Here is an 18,129-nt window from a genome sequence, read left to right as displayed (position 1 = left end):
TCAGGGGTTTGAAGAAGGTCTTCATCAGTCCAGAAACTATTTTAGGTGGTGGCAGTTAGAGTACAAGACTGTCCCATAGAATCAAAGACCTCAAGTAGCTTCTTTTGGGGGGTGGGGCATGTTATTAAAAATAGATTTCTAGAATATCACTGAGGTCTCTCAGTCCCAGAAGACATCATTCCCCAAGTACCATTGGCCCCAAAGTTAATGTAGTATTAGATTATTTGTCCTCCACCTGCAGTGAAGCAGTGACTAAGTCAAGAATTATACTGATTGTTAATGCCTCCGATCTCTTCACGAGCCTGTACCTTCTGTCTCCAACTCTGCGTTTTATTTGAGACACCTTTGTCTTTCAGGAAAGATGTCAGATAGTATTATAATAGATGAAACAAAACTGGCTTTCAGTATGAGAAAAGCCTAACCATACTTCTAAAAATATTATGGTAAAATACGCATCATGTAAAATTAACCATGATTTTTTTTTCCAGTGATTGCTAAGGAGCTTTTATTTAAGGTGCCAGATGAAAATGCAACATTTTCTCCCCAACTGGAAAAAATGTTATAACTAAATTTACGTTTTAGGAGACTTTACTTGGCACATAGAAGACTGAACTTGCCCGTTGTGTGGTTCTTCATACATTTTAGCTAATTTAGTTGAATTCATTTGCAAAATAAACAAGTTGAATTTTTTTGTGAGGGGGAGAATTAGGTTTTCGTTCCCTTTTAAAATATATTTGTGAAATAACATTTTAGATGCCTCATTTTTAAGGGTTTTCTCAAAGCAGACTTCCTTCCATTAGTTGCAAGAACTTTCATCTAGATATATTTTATACCAAAAATATGTCATGTTTTACAGCTGGAATTGCCAAGGCTAAGACTGTGTCCTTTATCAACTTGCCGAATGTCTGAAAACCTAATCTAAAGTCCTTTGATTTTCTCAGTTATAAGTCTTTTAAGCAATGTCAATGTATTTATATGTTGATGTCAGTGGAATTATTTTTAGAATGCCAGTTTAAGAGCAGTTAGCTTTTCCTGCATCTGCCTTTGAAATGCAATTTAAAAATGATTAATCTGAAATGTCATTTAGTTCGATGTGAATCACTGTTTTTTCCTAGTGGCTTGTAGCCACAAGAACTATCTCAGGCATTTCTTTTCTACCAGGGCATGAATGGCAATGAATGATTATCACCAAGGCCCCGTGAGGTGATTTTCATCAGATGAAATTACTTTTCTGTTGCTTAGAAAGTACTCTTTCCTAGGTGATTAATGAAGTTCTCATTATTGCTGAGACAGTATCTACCTGATCTTAGTCTTAGCTTTTCTTAGCTTAGTCTTAGTTCTTAGATTAGAACTATAATCTTTTCTTGTTGTTAGTCACCCCAGCCACTCCCTGCACTTGAATCTTCAGGCTTTGTTTACAGAATGATGCCCAGGAGAAGTATAATCTTTTAAAAATGTCTTAAAAGAGAAGAGGAGCATCCTTGGTATACGTGCACAGATAATTTGGGAAATCCAAAAATTTGGTTGTCTGGTCTTGATAGATGCTGATAAAAGAACAGGAGGTGATCGCTGAGTTGTGTAACTGATACCTTGAGCAGCGAATCCCATGGCGGAGGACTGGGGATGATTTGGGAATTGCTGCTTCTGTTACTGCATGAACAGTCTAAGGAAAAAGAAGTTTGTGGACAGCTGGTATAGAGAGGATACAGTAAGCCAAACAAGAAAAAGGGATCATAAAAAGACTGGTAACTCAGGGCTCTGTGATGACCTGAAATCTCATCTTTTAAATGTCTCTGGTTTCAGATTGCCTGTTTGGTATCTGTGGATCAGTTTCAGCTTTATCAGCGGTTAAAATCTGAACGAGGTATGTACGCGCTCTTCTTTTTATCCTGACGGTGAATGTGGTATTATTACATGTGTCCTCTTTACACTAACCTGTGTGGAAGATTAAGGCAGCTGTGAGCTGTCAGAAAAGCCACCAGGGTGCTCCGAAGAAGACAAACGGTAATTGCAACATAAAATTTCAACTTTCTCAGCCACAGCCAAGAAAAAAAAAAAGCAAACTGGCAGGAAACAGAACTTTCCTTATGTTGGTTGTTTTGTATTTTTAATTGGGCTCACGTGAGAGAAGTTCTGCAAAAGTTGGGTAGTTTCACAATAACAGTATGACAAAGAAAGTGTCCCTCAAAATGGGTTTTACCACCAATTTCCCTGCTCTTGAAGATCTCTTCAAAACATTCATCCATCCAAACATTTTCACTGTCATTGTAATAGTCACCGTTTGTTCTTGTTCATAGTGATGGCTGAGTAATCATTCTGATGCTATTGCCAATGTATTGGACTAATTTTCTTTCTGACTTTAGACTTGGGGTAATTTATATAGCTTTTCTATTTGTACTGCCTTTTTATCTGTAGGAATTATTTTTTGGTGTACTTTTCCATATCTGAGAAGTAGAAGAAAATTGTTTCCCCTGGAACTCATAAGCCTCGTTGAGCATATAAAATAAACTCTAATCTGGCATGAATGTACAGTTTTCTGATTGCTAGCTTTTTAGTCTGGATTAATAAAGTCTAGAGGTAAGAGGGTAGGGGAAGAAATGAACAGTTTTTTTTTTTTAATGTGCCAGTAAATTTGGTAAACAATTTATCTCATTTAATTTTTTTTTTTTTTTTTTTTTTTTTTTTTTTTTTTTTGTGGTACGCGGGCCTCTTACTGTTGTGGCCTCTCCCGTTGCGGAGCACAGGCTCTGGACGCGCAGGCCCAGCGGCCACGGCTCACGGGCCCAGCCGCTCCGCCGCAGCATGTGGGAACCCGCGTACCCTGCATCTTCAGGCGGACTCTCAACCACTGCGCCACCAGGGAAGCCCATCTCATTTAATTTTTGCAATTACCCTGACAGATAATTCTTTCATGAAAAAAGAAAGAAGAACATGTGGAGCATAAAGGGGGTAAGAATAGGAATATTTGCAGGAGAATCACAGGATGGCATTCACTACCTTTGACCAAAGTTTGGTTCAGTCTCATAGGCTTATTTTTTTTCAGCAAGCCAAAAGCAGATTCATCTCTCACGGATATATCATTTAACTAAATTTGTAAGACTGATATATGGAATTTATTTTAAAATTCTTGGACTACATTACTTGAATTACATTTTTGCCCTGTAGGAAGATGCAAAAAGGATGCTGTCGAACACGAACACAGAATCAGAACCAGAAGAGTCAAATGAATTTTAGGTTTAATGTATGAAGACATAGCCTGATACACCGTCTACACTGTCCTGTGTAGATTCTGAGCTAACTAGAGGAATTAATGATGGGGTAGTTTATATTGGCCCTCCCTAATCCATCCACGTGGGCTAATTAGGTTGAGCATTATAACATCAGATGCCGATGAACGGTATCAAACATCTGCCCTGCCATTTTCCCACTTCATCCTGATATCCTCCATTATAAAAATAAATTACTTCTGGCATTAACCCCGTGGATGGATGTGGCTGGTAGCAGTGCCATGCGGGGGCTCTTACCTGGAGAAAGTCAAAGGAGTTAGGCTGGATTTTCAGACTTCTTAAATAATGAGACCTGGGCTTCCCTGGTGGCGCAGTGGTTGAGAGTCCGCCTGACGACGCAGGGGACGCGGGTTCGTGCCCCGGTCCGGGAGGATCCCACATGCCGCGGAGCGGCTGGGCCCGTGGGCCATGGCCGCTGAGCCTGCGCATCCGGAGCCTGTGCTCCGCAACAGGAGAGGCCAAAACAGTGAGAGGCCCGCGTATCGCAAAAAAAAAAAAAAAAAAAAAAAAATTAAATAGTGAGACCTGTCAATCTCACCAGTCCCACTCAGTAACCAGGGCTCAGCCCGTCTATGGGGTTCCATCGCCCCCGATGCATCTCTCCTCCAGACCATCGACCTCCTCCCCACCCACCCATGGCCCCATCTTGTCAGTAGCAGGCCTTATTCCTCACTGTTTGCAAACATTTTATTAAATAAAATGTCTTTTGCAATTAATTAGACAGATTCTAATAGAATCAGGAATTAAAACTTTCTGGGAGTTGGTTCTCACTGATGAATATAAATTTTTAGCGTATTCTAAAAATAGTGGCCAAGAAGAGCCTGTGTGGGAATGCAGGCTCCACCCCTTACTAGCTGTGTGACCTTAGTTTCTGTACCTTAATTTTTCACCTGTAAAATGTGGCTATTAATATAGTCCCTATACCACGGGGTTCAGATGAGGATTAAATGAATTAATACATATAAAACACTTCCTTGAGTCCTTCCAGTGTCTCAGTGTTCAAAATATTAAGTTGTTGGTAATCAAACTGGTAATAACTTAAAGTATATTCAATGTCCTGCTTCTATTCTCTTTTTTCTAAGATGAGATCATCATAACATTCTCTAGGAGATACCCTCATATTGAAATAGATGTTATGATTGTCTTGTTGTCAGTGGGATTAGAACACTTGAAATTAATTGGCCACATCCATTTTTTTGGGTGTTGTACATTCTGTGAGTTTGGAAAAATTTATAAGGATATGTATCTACCAATACAGTATCATACAGAGTAGTTTCACTGCCCTGAGAACCCTCTGTGCTCTGCCTGTTTGTCCCTTCCTCCCCCTTAACCCCTGGCAACCACTGATCTTTTTACTGTCTGCATAATTTTGCCCTTTCCGGAATGTTATATAATTGCAATCAAACAGTATTTAGCCTTCTCAGATTGGCTTCTTTCGCTTAGTAATATGCAGGCAAGTGCCATATCCATCTTTACAATAGGAACAGCCTTGTCATATGCAAGGTGCACATGGAAGATTATTGGCCAGGACTCTTACTCTGCCCCGATAGTGCTTGGAGAGATGCTACCGCACTTTGCCTTGTGACTTGGACTTTCCAAGGTTCTTGTTTTCAACCCTACTTCTGACTGGCTTATTTCTTCATTAGATGTGATAATATATGCAGTCTGGTTGCAAGTTAAGCAGGTTTTGGAGTCAGTCTTTTTTTATAGGTGGTCTTCCATAGCTCTGATGCATTATAGATCAAATAGTTTTACTCATACATGGAATTTATTTTTTCTTGCAAGTTCTAGGCAGATGCCCCATACAGATCCCATGAATTGACAATTGATTTTATTATTCATATTTTATAGATGAAGAAACTGAAAATTGGAGAGGTTGAGACTTGCCTAGGACCACATAGGTGTGTCCAAGCTTCCTCATCTATAAAATTTTTTGAATTCTATATTTTTTTATTTTTTACTGTAAAATAAATACAACAGAAAATTTACCACTTCACCATCTTAGGCGTACGATTCAATGGCATTAAGAACATTCACAGTGTTGTGAAGCCATCACCACCATCCACTTGCTAAACTTTTATCACCCCAAGAAGAAACCCTGTAACAATTAAACAATAATTTTCCATTCCCCTCTTCTCCCAGCCCCTGATAACCTCTAATCTACTTTCTGTTCTGTGAATTTGCAGTCTAGACATTTCATATAAGTGAAATCATACAGTATTTTCCTTTTGTGTCTGGCTTATTTCACTTAGTATAATGTTTTGAAGGTTCATCCACGTTGCAGCCTGTATCAGAACTTCTTTTTATGGCTAAATAATATTCCATTGTGTACATATACCACATTTTGTTTATCCATTCATCTGTTGGTGGACACTTGGCTTGTTTCCACCTTTTGGCTATTGCGAATAATGCTACAGTGAACATTGGGGTACAATCCCTGCTTTCAGTTCTTTTGGGTATGTAGCTACCAGTGGAATTGCTGGGTCATACGGCAATTCTATGTTTAGTTTTTGAGGAACTGACAAACTGTAAACGCTGTAATTTAATTAGACATTTACACTATTGTAAAGGATGGAAGTTTTGTGTTTTTTTTAAAGGATCTTTTTTTTTTTTAAACCCCACATTTGTTTATTTATTTATTTTTGGCTGTGTTGGGTCTTCGTTTCTGTCCGAGGGCTTTCTCTAGTTGTGGCAAGCGGGAGCCACTCTTCATCGCGGTGCGCAAGCCTCTCACTGTCGCGGCCTCTCTTGTTGTGGAGCACAGGCTCCAGACGCGCAGGCTCAGTAGTTGTGGCTCACGGGCCTAGTTGCTCTGCGGCATGTGGGATCTTCCCAGACCAGGGCTCAAACCCGTGTCCCCTGCATTGGCAGGCGGACTCTCAACCACTGCACCACCATGGAAGCCCTGGAAGTATTTTTAAATTTATTTTGTATTAAAAAAAAATTTTTTTGGCTGCATTGTGTCTTTGTTGCTGCATGTGGGCTTTCTCTAGTTGCGGTGAGTGGAGGCTACTCTTTGTTGTGGTGCGCAGGCTTCTCATTGTGGTGGCTTCTCTTGTTGCAGAGCATGGGCTCTAGGTACGCAGGCTTCAATAGTTGCAGCACGCGGGCTCTAGGCATGGCATGTGGGCCCTAGAGTGCATGGGCATCAGTAGTTGTAGCACGTGGGCTCAGTCACTGTGACTCACGGGCTCTGGAGCACAGACTCAGTAGTTGTGGCACATGGGCTTAGTTGCCCCATGGCATGTGGGATCTTCCTGGACCAGGGCTCAAACCCATATCCCCTGCATTGGCAGGCGGATTCTTAACCACTGCACCACCAGGGTAGTCCCATATGGAACTATTTTAAATTTGGAAATTTGTTAAATCTGATGACAATTTGGTTCAACTTCCTCATTTTATAAAAAAGGAAACTGAGACCCAGAGACTTTTTTTTAAAACATCTTTATTGGAGTATAATTGCTTTACAATGGTGTATTAGTTTCTGCTTTACAACAAAGTGAATCAGTTATACATATACATATGTTCCCATATCTCTTCCCTCTTGCGTCTCCCTCCCTCCCACCCTCCCTATCCCACCCCGCTAGGTGGTCACAAAGCACGGAGCTGATCTCCCTGTGCTATGCAGCTGCTTCCCACTAGCTATCTAATTGACATTTGGTAGTGTATATATGTCCCTGCCACTCTTTCACTTCGTCACAGCTTACCCTTCCCCCTCCCCATATCCTCAAGTCCATGCTCTAGTAGGTCTGTGTTTTATTCCCGTCCTACCCCTAGGCTCTTCATGACATTTTGTTTTCTTAGATTCCATATATATGTGTTAGCATACGGTATTTGTTTTTCTCCTTCTGACTTACTTCACTCTGTATGACAGACTCCAGGTCCATCCACCTCACTACAAATAACTCAGTTTTGTTTCTTTTTATGGCTGAGTAATATTCCATTGTATATATGTGCCACATCTTCTTTATCCATTCAGCTGTTGATGGACACTTAGGTTGCTTCCATGTCCTGGCTATTGTAAATAGAGCTGCAATGAACATTTTAGTACATGGCTCTTTTTGAATTATGGTTCCCAGAGACGTTTTGATCTTAGGTGATTTTGGAAGGCAATTTGTACTCATGTAATTCTTCCTCAGCATCTATTATAAATAATTATTATTAGAAAATAGACATTCCAAGTAAGAATAAGTTTAATAACGTTCCAAGTAAGAATAATTCTTAATTCCAAGTAAGAATTAAGTAAATGCAATTTACTTGATAGGGATCATCTTTATCTAAATTGTATACTGCCATTTTACCTAATAGACTTCATATTCACCTCTAACTCAGCACTTACCAGCTACGTGACTTTGAGGTCTATGTCATGAAGATATTTTATGTGGAACTCTTTAAGAGGGGATCTTGAGATGTATTAAATACTAATATTATGAATGGGTTCAATGACTAACTGGTGGAAACTAAAACTCATTGGCTGGACTCAGAATTGGAGAGATTATTTTTACTCTGAAAAAAATGTAGAATCAGATTAGTGGCAGCTCTATATCTTAGTAAGAAAAATTATCGTTAGTTTTGTCCAATTCTTATTGCCTACCAAGTTCTTTTTTAGTTTTTAGTTTGTCATCCAGTGTTTTAGTTTTCTTCTACATTATGTTACATATATGATTAGCTTGTCTTCTGTGTCTTTGTTTTCATCAGCATCTTTCTGGGGAAAATCTTTTGAACAGAAATGGTCCCAAATCACCACTCTGTTTACACAAACAGAGAAGTGTCACTTGGCATTTATTGGTTATTCTGTGAATCCACTTTTCATCCATCTGTGATTTTTCCATTGGCTACTGCTGTGTTTGTGTGTTTTCTGTGTCTATCTTCGAATATTAACAAAGAAAAGGGAATACTGAGTTTGGCATGTGTTAGTGATTATTGCTTTACTTTCTTCTGGTTCTCAAAGCACATGTCTGATTATTAAGGCTAGAATTTTGTTTGTCTCTTGTTTCCAGAACCTACTTTTTCAAATTAGTTTTTTGGAAAGCTGGGTTAAGATTATGCATCTCTAGTCCTTAAGAGTTTTTTCTAATTTTCGTGATCCTTTTTACTTACTGTAACTGCAAGTTGCTTCAGTTCCTTGGTGGGTGAATGTGTCTGTTCTTGGATATTTGTATAATTACCAAGTGGTTAGAGACTCTTACAAATGGTTTAAATGCCATTATTGTTCTCCTTCATAAAAAAAGTGAATACAGGGCTTCCCTGGTGGCGCAGTGGTTGAGAGTCCGCCTGCCGATGCAGGGGACGCGGGTTCGTGCCCCGGTCCGGGAAGATCCCACATTCCACCGAGCGGCTAGGCCCGTGAGCCATGGCCTGCTGAGCTTGTGCGTCCGGAGCCTGTGCTCTGCAACGGGAGAGACCACAACAGTGTGAGGCCCGCGGAAAAAAAAAAAAAAAAAAGGTGAATACAATAGGAATTTATTTTCCTGTTATCATCCGTTAATCCTACTGTTTTCACTCATGTATTCAATATGTACTTATGTATATACTGAGTATCTGTGTGCCAGGTGCAATTCCAGATGTGGCTTCAAGCTATGGTTCCATTTTTCTTTGAAAGCTCTTTTGTTCTCAACATTTTTCACAAAAGCCTCCTTTTTTTTAAAAAATTAATTAATTTATTTATTTTTGGCTGCGTTGCGTCTTCACTGCTGTGTGCAGGTGAGGGGGGCTACTCTTTGTTGTGAAGCGTGGGCTTCTCACTGCAGTGGCTTCTCTTGTTGTGGAGCACGAGCTCTAGGCGTGTGGGCTTCAGTAGTTGTGGCACATGGGCTCAGTAGTTGTGGCACGTGGGCTCTAGAGCGCAGGCTCCGTAGTTGTGGCGCCTGGGTTTAGTTGCTCCGTGGCATGTGGGATCTTCCTGGACTAGGGATCGAACCCATATCCCCTGCACTGGCAGGCAGATCCTTAACCACAGCGCCACCAGGGAAGTCCCTACAAAAGCCTCCTTTCATTTTGAGCCTTAACATTTATGAGACGGCTCTTCAAATTTCATCTTGCTCTTGCATTTGACCTTGGTGAAATGCTCCCACTCCATCATTTCTATCTAATTATTAAGGTCATATCTCACCAGAGCTCCCTGTGTAGCTATTTGGTTTCTTTTAGTGTTTTTACTTTTTAAGACTGGGTGATACTAAATGACTTTATCAGCAGTTCAGTTTTATTTTTTAACACCTCCCATCTCTCATTAGTCACCTTCCTTTTCATAGTTTCTGATCACAAGCTCATTCTTACCATCTGTGTGTGTGTGTTTTCTCTTTAAGCCTGATTTTCTGGTGTTTTGTGGTAAATGTATGACTAAGTCTAGGGTTTCCTTCCCAAGCTCTTCTGTGCTTTCAGATGGTAACACTTTCTCCTTGGCTTCACGCTTCTTCAACTTTACCATCCCGTTCTTTTTTGTTGATCAGTTTTAAACCTGACACAGCACCCTCTAGATGTTACAGCTCTCCCCTGAAAAACTGAAGCGTCTGCAAGAAAAGACATTTATTAGCAAGTTGGGTGAGATTTCTAAAGGGACCTGAATAAGAGACACAGTGTTCATAAGTGTTTTCCTCTTCCTCTCTGCAAGTCCATTTCCTCATCTGTAAAATGGGGATAGTAATGGAATGACAGTCCCAGAGCTGCTGTAGAGAATAAATGAGTTAATATTGTGTATGTCACAGTGTGCATTCAATAAATTATTACTGCCATTATTTTTATTCTTCTTGTTGTTATTCATCACTACCAGCCCCAAATCTTGTCCCCAGTTCTCTAAACCAAACTAAGAAAGAATCTTCCAGAATCCAGATCATGTCTTGGAGTGAGTGCACAATAATATCACTCTGTTTTCTTTTCATCTTAATTCAAATCTTCTTCAGTGTGTCTCCTTCCTTATTGTCCTAGATTCTAGAGAGTTGTATAGAAACTTGATAATCGAGGCAAATTCTTTACCCCACCTAGCATATCAGTTTCCTTCATACAGTATATTCTTACTCAAAGCATCGATCCACCTTCTCTGAACACCTCCAAGGAGATTGTGACTTGCTGAGATGGAGCATTCAAAGTTGCTGCTTCAAAGAGAAAAGATTCCCATGGTGATGGGGGGATTAAAATCTATTTAATAACATGATTATGTTTTTACATAAATAATGGTATTCTAGGAGTAAAAAGGCCTGATCCCGTCACATACTCACTAACCATGTGTTATGCAGACTCTTAACTTCTGTTGGTCTCAATATAACAGTGTTAGACTAGATAACCTCAAAAGTTGTCTCCAAGTGTGAAATGCTGTGGTTCTCATCAACTATCTTGAGAGCAACCCCTCTGCCGATGGCCACCTCTGTTTGGGTATATTTACTATTGCAGATGTTAATTCCAATGAGTTTAGTTTAATTGCATTTTAACTCTCTGCAGAAGACCTTTGTTCTTTGAGATAGTAGAAAGCAAATTAATTTTGGCATAATTTAAAATGCAGTGGGTCGTGAAACAGTTTGATTTAGCTCAGTTGATAATTAAATTAGCTTGAGTGCATGGCATTTCCCACAATAATAAACATGCCTCCGATGTCTTTTTTGGTACAGCCTCACAATGGTAGAAGATAGCAGAAAAACAACACTTGTGTTAGCTGAGAAAATATCTAGCCGAATAAAAAGTAAGCTTCACATATCTAGTTCCAGGTGGGAAAACCAAGGGTCTGGAGTTTAGTTTTAGAAAGCTGAAAACAGTTATGGGGTCAGATGTGGTCTATAGGTTTCATGACAGTTTTATTTTCTTGGAATGTGTCTATGTCCTAATAATTGTCAGAGTATAGAAGTAGAAAATAGTTTTAAATAGCATTTCCTGCCTTATGCAATTTACATGAAGAAGCAGAATCTGAAGATCAAGTAGTCATGGGTCTTTACTTCAGTAATCAATTCTAATTTTCATAAGTAAATTCCAGTTCAAGTCTGTGACTTCGTCTATCTCTGATGTAAGTATGTTACAATTATTCACTTTTCAGTCATGTCCATATTAAAGTGTTGAGGGTACTGTTCTCTTTTTCTAGGTTTCTGAGCTTTCCCCATCTCAAAGCTGCAGAAAGCTTTCATCACTGCTGATACATATTTGAATATGCATCAGTTCATTTTTTTTTTCATCTTTGGAATAGAAATTGGAAGGAAGAAGAGATTGAACCTTAAATGTTTTGGATAATGTGCGTTTTGTTTATCTACATAATAACTGTGTTTCCTGAGCCCAAAGCCAGGAGGTAGAATTGAATTCACAGTAATAGTAATAGTGTTTTAGAAAGTTCTCCATTCACCCCAGGGGCTCTCCTTCCCTTCAAACTCCTCTCAGATAATTGGTGTGGAGGAGAAGCCAGCTCTTGCTCATGTGATAGCGATTTGGCTACCACCTGGTATCCTGGCTTGGCTTCTGGGAATTCCTGTTAGCTGCCGGGGCTGCCAATTTCTGATGGCTCTTCAGCTTTTTTTCACCTTTTCTACCACTCTGGCTTCTAGGCCCCGCTTGTGGTATACTCTGTTACCTAAGGTATATGAAACAAAATGGCGCTCTTAATGGCACATTGGAATGTTAATAATTTTTTAAAAGCAAGACAACTCTTTTAGCTTCTTTTGACTTTTACTTGTAGCTGCTTTTCTGGGAGCCAGGCTGAAGGATAATGTGAAGGACAGATGCCATATTGTATTCAGATCCCTTTTCAGTGTAACCTGGCCAGAATTGTATGTCTAGATCCCTGTTCTGTTGTGGGAGGCTCTTCTCCAAGAGACTCCAAGATGCCCTATACAAATATCTCTCTGAAGAGTTGTGTCTGTTCTCTGAAAATATCTAGACGCAGGGCTGAACAATATAGAACCTTGCCATAGATGCTTTCATTATCTTTTATTACCATAGGGAATTGATCTACAGATATTATTTCTTACACTTCTGTTATGTTGCTTCACTCACTTATTCAATGAATACTATGTTCCAGGTACGTGTCTAGGTCAGTCGTTGTCAACTGGATGACTGCATCCAACTGCATCTCTACCAGGAAATCTTGACAGTTTCACCTTCAAACTATGCTCCACATTTTTAGTACTTCCACTTCTAACATATATCATCTTGTATTGGATGTATCATCTTGGATTAGATAACTACAATAGCCTCTTACTAGATCTCTGTGCTGCCACTTTGTTCTGCTACCACCTGTTTTTCCTACAGTAGCCAGAATAATCTTCTAAAAGTGCAAGTCATATCACAACACTCCCCTGATCAAAATGGCCTTCTCCTCCAACGGCTTCTCATCACGTTTAGGCCTTATCATCGTAATCTGCGATTAGACCCTTGATGACTATCCCCAGATTATTTCCTGTGACTCTCCCCTCTGCTTACTTAGCTCCTTGTAAGACTGGACTGCCTTATTACATATGTAAATCCCTTCTCTTGCATTATTTGGATAAAAGTTGGAAATCTTTCAGACCAAAAACCATGTGCATGTTGGCTACTTATTCACGGTTCTCACTTATAGACTTAAATGTGATTTTTTAAATGCACAGCTATAAAAAACCCTCAAAAACAGAAGTGATGTTTGCTCAGTATCATCTGGTTCTTACAAATGTAACAGTCCCAAAGGCTTATCTTTCCCAATTCTAACCAAATTAATACTGTAGTCACCCAGCTTAAAGAGTAGAAAGTGTGCATTTGAGCTGAGTGGTCTCTGTCATGAATCAAAAATAGAGAAAAACAAATTAAGTATCCTTCGTGTCTTCAGGCCCAGAAACACCAGTGTACCTTTTCTTCTCATTCAGAAATGTCCATCATGAATTTCTGCAGCATGTGGCTGTTTGACTATAAGGGAGAAATCTCTGCGGTCCCGTCTGTACATCCAGTAAGAGAAATTGAGTCACTACTCCTTTGAATACTCATTCCCTAACTCCTTGCTAACTTACTTTGCTCCTTACTTTAACATAGAAATATAAACTGAGAGGACTTTAATGAATTTGGCTAGATTGCCCCCACCCCATCCTCTACCCTCCTACCCACCAGAATAGTCATTTACTCTGCCTTTAATGGTTTATCAAGAAGGCAATAATAACACACCTTTTTGGCAAGTATCTTTTACAGAAGCAGAGCAGTATTTAAAAGTTGTAGGACACGCTCAAGTACCTGTGTAAAAAAAAAAAAAAAAAAATCTGGGCTTCCCTGGTGGCAAGGTGGTTGAGAATCCGCCTGCCGATGCAGGGGACGCGGGTTCGTGCTCCGGTCCGGGAAGATCCCACGTGCCGCGGAGCGGCTGGGCCCGTGAGCCATGGCCGCTGAGCCTGCGCATCCAGAGCCTGTGCTCCGCAACGGGAGAGGCCACAACAGTCAGAGAACCGCGTACCAGGAAAAAAAAAAAAAAAAAAAAATCTGTGCCCCCCAAAAAACGTTCCATAAACAAAAGATATTCTATTGCTACTGTGGGTACCTCCTGTATGGATAGACGTTTCTCCAGGCTTTAATCATGTGATTCTAACTAGCAGGGCTTTCTTTTTATTGAAATTATTTAAAAGGGAGGCTGATGGGAGAAGGGGGGGCCCTGTTTGAGAGAAGTCATTGGTTTAAATTAGTAGATATCTGGTCTTCATTTCCTCCCCGAGCCCCCTGCATTTATAAAGGGAAATTTTTTGATCCGCTGGGATTGAGGGGAATATAATGAATGCATCCCATCTGATGGTGCTGATTGGCCTAGTGAGGGGGCTGGGAAGCCTGCTAGGGAGACCCAGAAACACTGCCTTGTGATGTGCTGTGTTTCTAAGTGCAGCCTAAGCCTGTCCTCTAGGGTAGCTCTCCCAGGAGTTGAAGAGCCCAGACAGATATGCAAGAAGCAGTTAATGAATAGTAAACTAGAATAATAAATTAGAATAGTAAACTAGAATATATAACCAAATTAAGTACTCTTTAGAAGAAGATGTAGACATTTGTGAATGTGACTTCTGGGATAAATACCTGTCTGTATATAGGATGTTCAGGAAGTGGGAAAAGTTGATCAGCAAATCCGGTTGAAAGAACCATCCCTTCTATTATAGTTTTGACTTCTTTTTGTGCTGTGTGAGTTCCGCCCTTCACGTCTGTGCTGGAGTTGGTCTTATATATTTATGTGTTCACTCTCAGTTTGGCTTGCTTTCAGTGATGTATTGTAAACAGATTTTAGGGGAGTGGGGAAGGCTTTGATTTATAGTGCTTACCAGTTTCTGTGGTGTAAATACTTCCAGCAGCCGATGAGATGTCACTGAACATGGAGTTGGAAAGAGGTGCAGTGGGTTCTTGAGAACTGGCAGAAACCCACTTCTGGAGGTGACTGACAGTATCCTTGCTCAGTGTTTCCTCTAAGTGCAGAATCTTTATTCTAATATCTGGAAGGAGACTCTTCTTTCACTTTTACACCTTGTAAACTCTGGCTGCCTACAGAATTGCTATTCCAGGGATTTCTTTTTTTTTTAAATCTCTGTTTATGTGATGCTTTAGCTCTTTCTAACTTAATCTCGTTGTGTTTCATCTCAGCATGTGTCACCTGCTTTGTACTGTGATTAGGAGGGACTAGTTTTACCTTCTGATTGTAGAGCTGAGTAAAAGGGGAAACTTTAATTGTGGATACTTGGACAAAAAAGCATAAAAAACATTCTGTATATAAGAATGTTTCTGTATTTTTAAAACTTTCTTACTTCCATCCCCTAAGATCTGTTCACAGATATTTGTTAATAGTTTTATTTTTGTTATCTTGTGAGATGTTTTGTCAGTTATTACATAGCTTATTATTATTACTTTTTACATTGTATTTAAACATCTCTTTCCCTTTTCATGCTGTGAGATTTCTCAGGAGCAAAGCCTCTATACACAGGGTGTCCAGTAAGTAGTTGAAATTGATCATTTGTTGAATGAACAATGAATAATAGACATTTGTCTAATTTTCAGTCTTATCATCACAAGAGATCAGACCTGAGGAAGAAATTTGGAATAGTCCAAATTAAAATGAGAGTTGAGGCTTAGTCATGGCATGAGCTCTATAAATAAGTAAAATCTAGGACTAAGTCTTAGATACCATCCATCATTGGAGCAAAGGAAGCAGTATTGATGATAAAGGGGAAAGGAAGATTGTGGGAAGAAAACAGAGAGGCCAGTGCCTTAGATAGAGTTACAAGAAGAGTACCAGATAAAAGATGGATTGAGAAACATTTGTTGTATGTGACTAGAGGGATGTCAGTTGTACCTTTCAGAGAGCAGTTTACTTAACGTGTTGGGAGTAAAAACTTTGTTTTAAAGACTTAAGGAGGATATGAGGGGATAGGAATGGGAATCAGAGAATGTGGATCACTCACCCAAGGATTAAGATGAGATAGGAAGTGAATGAATGTTAGGTATAGAGAGAAAGTAGGATTCTAGAAGGGGTAATTATTATTCATTTTAATGTTAGAAACATTTTTCATCATTGCCCTTATAAGTGACACTTCATAAAAGAGGCTTAGTTTGGGGCTTCCCTGGTGGCGCAGTGGTTGAGAGTCCGCCTGCCAATGCAGGGGACACGGGTTCGTGCCCCGGTCCGGGAGGATCCCACATGCCGCGGAGCGGCTGGGCCCGTGAGCCATGGCCACTGAGCCTGCGCGTCCGGAGCCTGTGCTCCGCAACGGGAGAGGCCACAACAGTGAGAGGCCCATGTACAGCAAAAAAAAAAAAAAAAAAAAAAGTTTAGTTTTGAAAGTGCTATATGTAAAAATCCAAGTTTTGCCATGTCGACATCATTTCAGATGTAGAGAGCCCTGACTGAGGTGGGTGGAGATCTGTGGTCTAATATAGATCATCACATACTTTCAACACCAGGACTGATATTGGATGATTTTAGTGTGCACATCTATTGATGAGAGTCCCAGAAGAGAATTTTGGTGCAAGGCAATTTGAGATGGTATTATTACTGTATGTATTATAAATCAGTTATTTGCAGAGCAGTCTGTCTATGCTTTTGAAAAACCCAGGAATTACTACTTTATATCAATAGGTAACATCCCATCACTGTATCAGGTATATTGGAGCACACAAATTGAATAAGAAACAACTCTTGCCTACAGTCTGAAGAGAGAAAGGCCATCTTTACGAAATGAATAGAGAACAGCAGTGAACAAGATGCATGTTCTGTGACTCCAAAAATTAAGACAAGCACGTGAAAGTAGGTCCTTTAGGAATGGATAGGCTACGACTTGGTAGAGAAGAGAGGGGGTTTTTAGGGGGAAGGAAAATCACAGAATGAGAACTGTATATTTGGGAAAGAAGGTGAAACAAAGGGGAAATTTGAATATATTTCAGTGTTATAAAAAGTAAATGATTTTCCAGGGGACAGCTTAGTTCCAAAATTATTTTATTAGTCTGTTGTTCATATGCCAGACTAAAAGTAGCCTTTCAGTCAGCTTTGAACGGCTGTATTCAAAGGCAGAAAGACCAAAGGACGATTCCTCCCCCTGTATCAGGGAGGAGATCTTGTCCCAGCAGCCCCTTGCTGGACCTCCCCTGACCTCCCGTTGAAGACTCATGTCACATACCCAAGCCTTAGCTGCAGGGAAGGTGGAGAAAGCAAGTCTCCGGAATATTCCACCTCTATAGAGATAGATAAGAGTTCTCAGCAAGGAGGGTTGACAGGGTTAAGGATAGATATTGAGTAGATAACACTAGAATTGGCTGGAGTAGCCAATTTCATTTCTGAATAGAGTCACATCCACCAACTCCACTTTTGGTGTTTGTTGAGCTCTATAGGTTATTCCTACAGAACAAGACTTCTAATGAAAGAAATGAGTAGAAGCCTATAATGTCTCTCTTCTGCCTCTCCTTCCACGCCCCTTTTCATTGTCACTTATGTACTGTCATCGTGGAGAAAACTACAGACGATCTCTGTTTTCTGTGTCTCTGACTCTTCCCTAGCATTTGCTTTGGACTGTGTGTCATAGCTGCACTGCAGACTAAGGCCCTTTTGTTAATAGGAGTTCATCAGAATCTTTCATTGCTCCCCTATTTATTGTTTCTGTTTCTATTGTGCCACCCAGATACCTGAAATAATAAGGGGGTAGAAACAAGTCAGAACATCCACCAAATAATTTTAATTGATTAGAGATATGAAGACAGGTTGCATACTTGAATCTTTTTAAGGTGATCAGTAGGGATGCTATAAATTTTATAATATCTCTTAATTTTCCTTTCCTTTCCCTCCTTTATCATCAAACTTTTAAAAGACCTGTGATTTAGAATAGTAAGTAGATATTTAAGGTTCCCACCTTAAATATCCTTAGTGCTGAGATCCATGCCAGACTTCATTTCTTTGGGCTTAGTATTTGCAAAGCAGTTTAAAGAGTTTGGGAGAAAACATAAATGGTGTGGAAATCAAAGGTCAAGGTCTTGGAGCATATGTGTGTCAGTGTTCCCTTAACATTTTAATCATCCTGTCCCCAAATTTTGGGTATCTTAGAGGGGTTCATCTCTCGGAGTCTGAGGACCTGTGAATCATAAGCTTCCCTTTTCTGATTATATTTGTCCCATCGTTCTCTAATTCCTGCCCTCCAGAGTTATTAGATAAGAAAATATGTTTAAGGATGCTCTTTTTGAATAAAAACCTATAATAAACATAGGTCCAATTGTTGCATTTTCTAGATGAAACATTATTGGAGATTTCATTATTGGAAGATTTCAGACTTTTTTTCCCCCCCTGGTACTGAACTTGTAAAATTATTACCTTTAAAATTAAGCTCATACTTAATAGCTTCATTTTGTTTTTGCACCATTCTTTGGGTTTTTTTTTGCTTTTTGCATGGAAATTTCCAAG

The 18,129-nt window shown here is 39.8% G+C and overlaps 1 protein-coding gene across 9 annotated transcripts in view; it reads left to right on the top strand.

The window, feature by feature from the left end:
* Positions 1–18,129, top strand: part of RNF144B (ring finger protein 144B) — a 176,169-nt gene that overhangs the window by 144,017 nt on the left and 14,023 nt on the right. For all 9 annotated transcript variants that reach the window (XR_010835152.1, XR_010835151.1, XR_010835150.1 and 6 more), the window contains one exon: positions 1,804–1,864. Coding sequence is in view for 6 of the 9 variants with exons in the window: in XM_067006699.1 (XP_066862800.1) it covers positions 1,804–1,864 (61 nt within the window). In the remaining 3 variants the exon portion in view is untranslated. The remainder of the gene's footprint in view (positions 1–1,803; positions 1,865–18,129) is intronic.

Source organism: Kogia breviceps, chromosome 10 (assembly GCF_026419965.1).
Source record: "Kogia breviceps isolate mKogBre1 chromosome 10, mKogBre1 haplotype 1, whole genome shotgun sequence".
Classification (NCBI taxonomy): domain Eukaryota; kingdom Metazoa; phylum Chordata; class Mammalia; order Artiodactyla; family Physeteridae; genus Kogia; species Kogia breviceps.
Note: the sequence above shows the minus strand (reverse complement) of the source record. Positions and strands in the feature narration are given on the sequence as shown.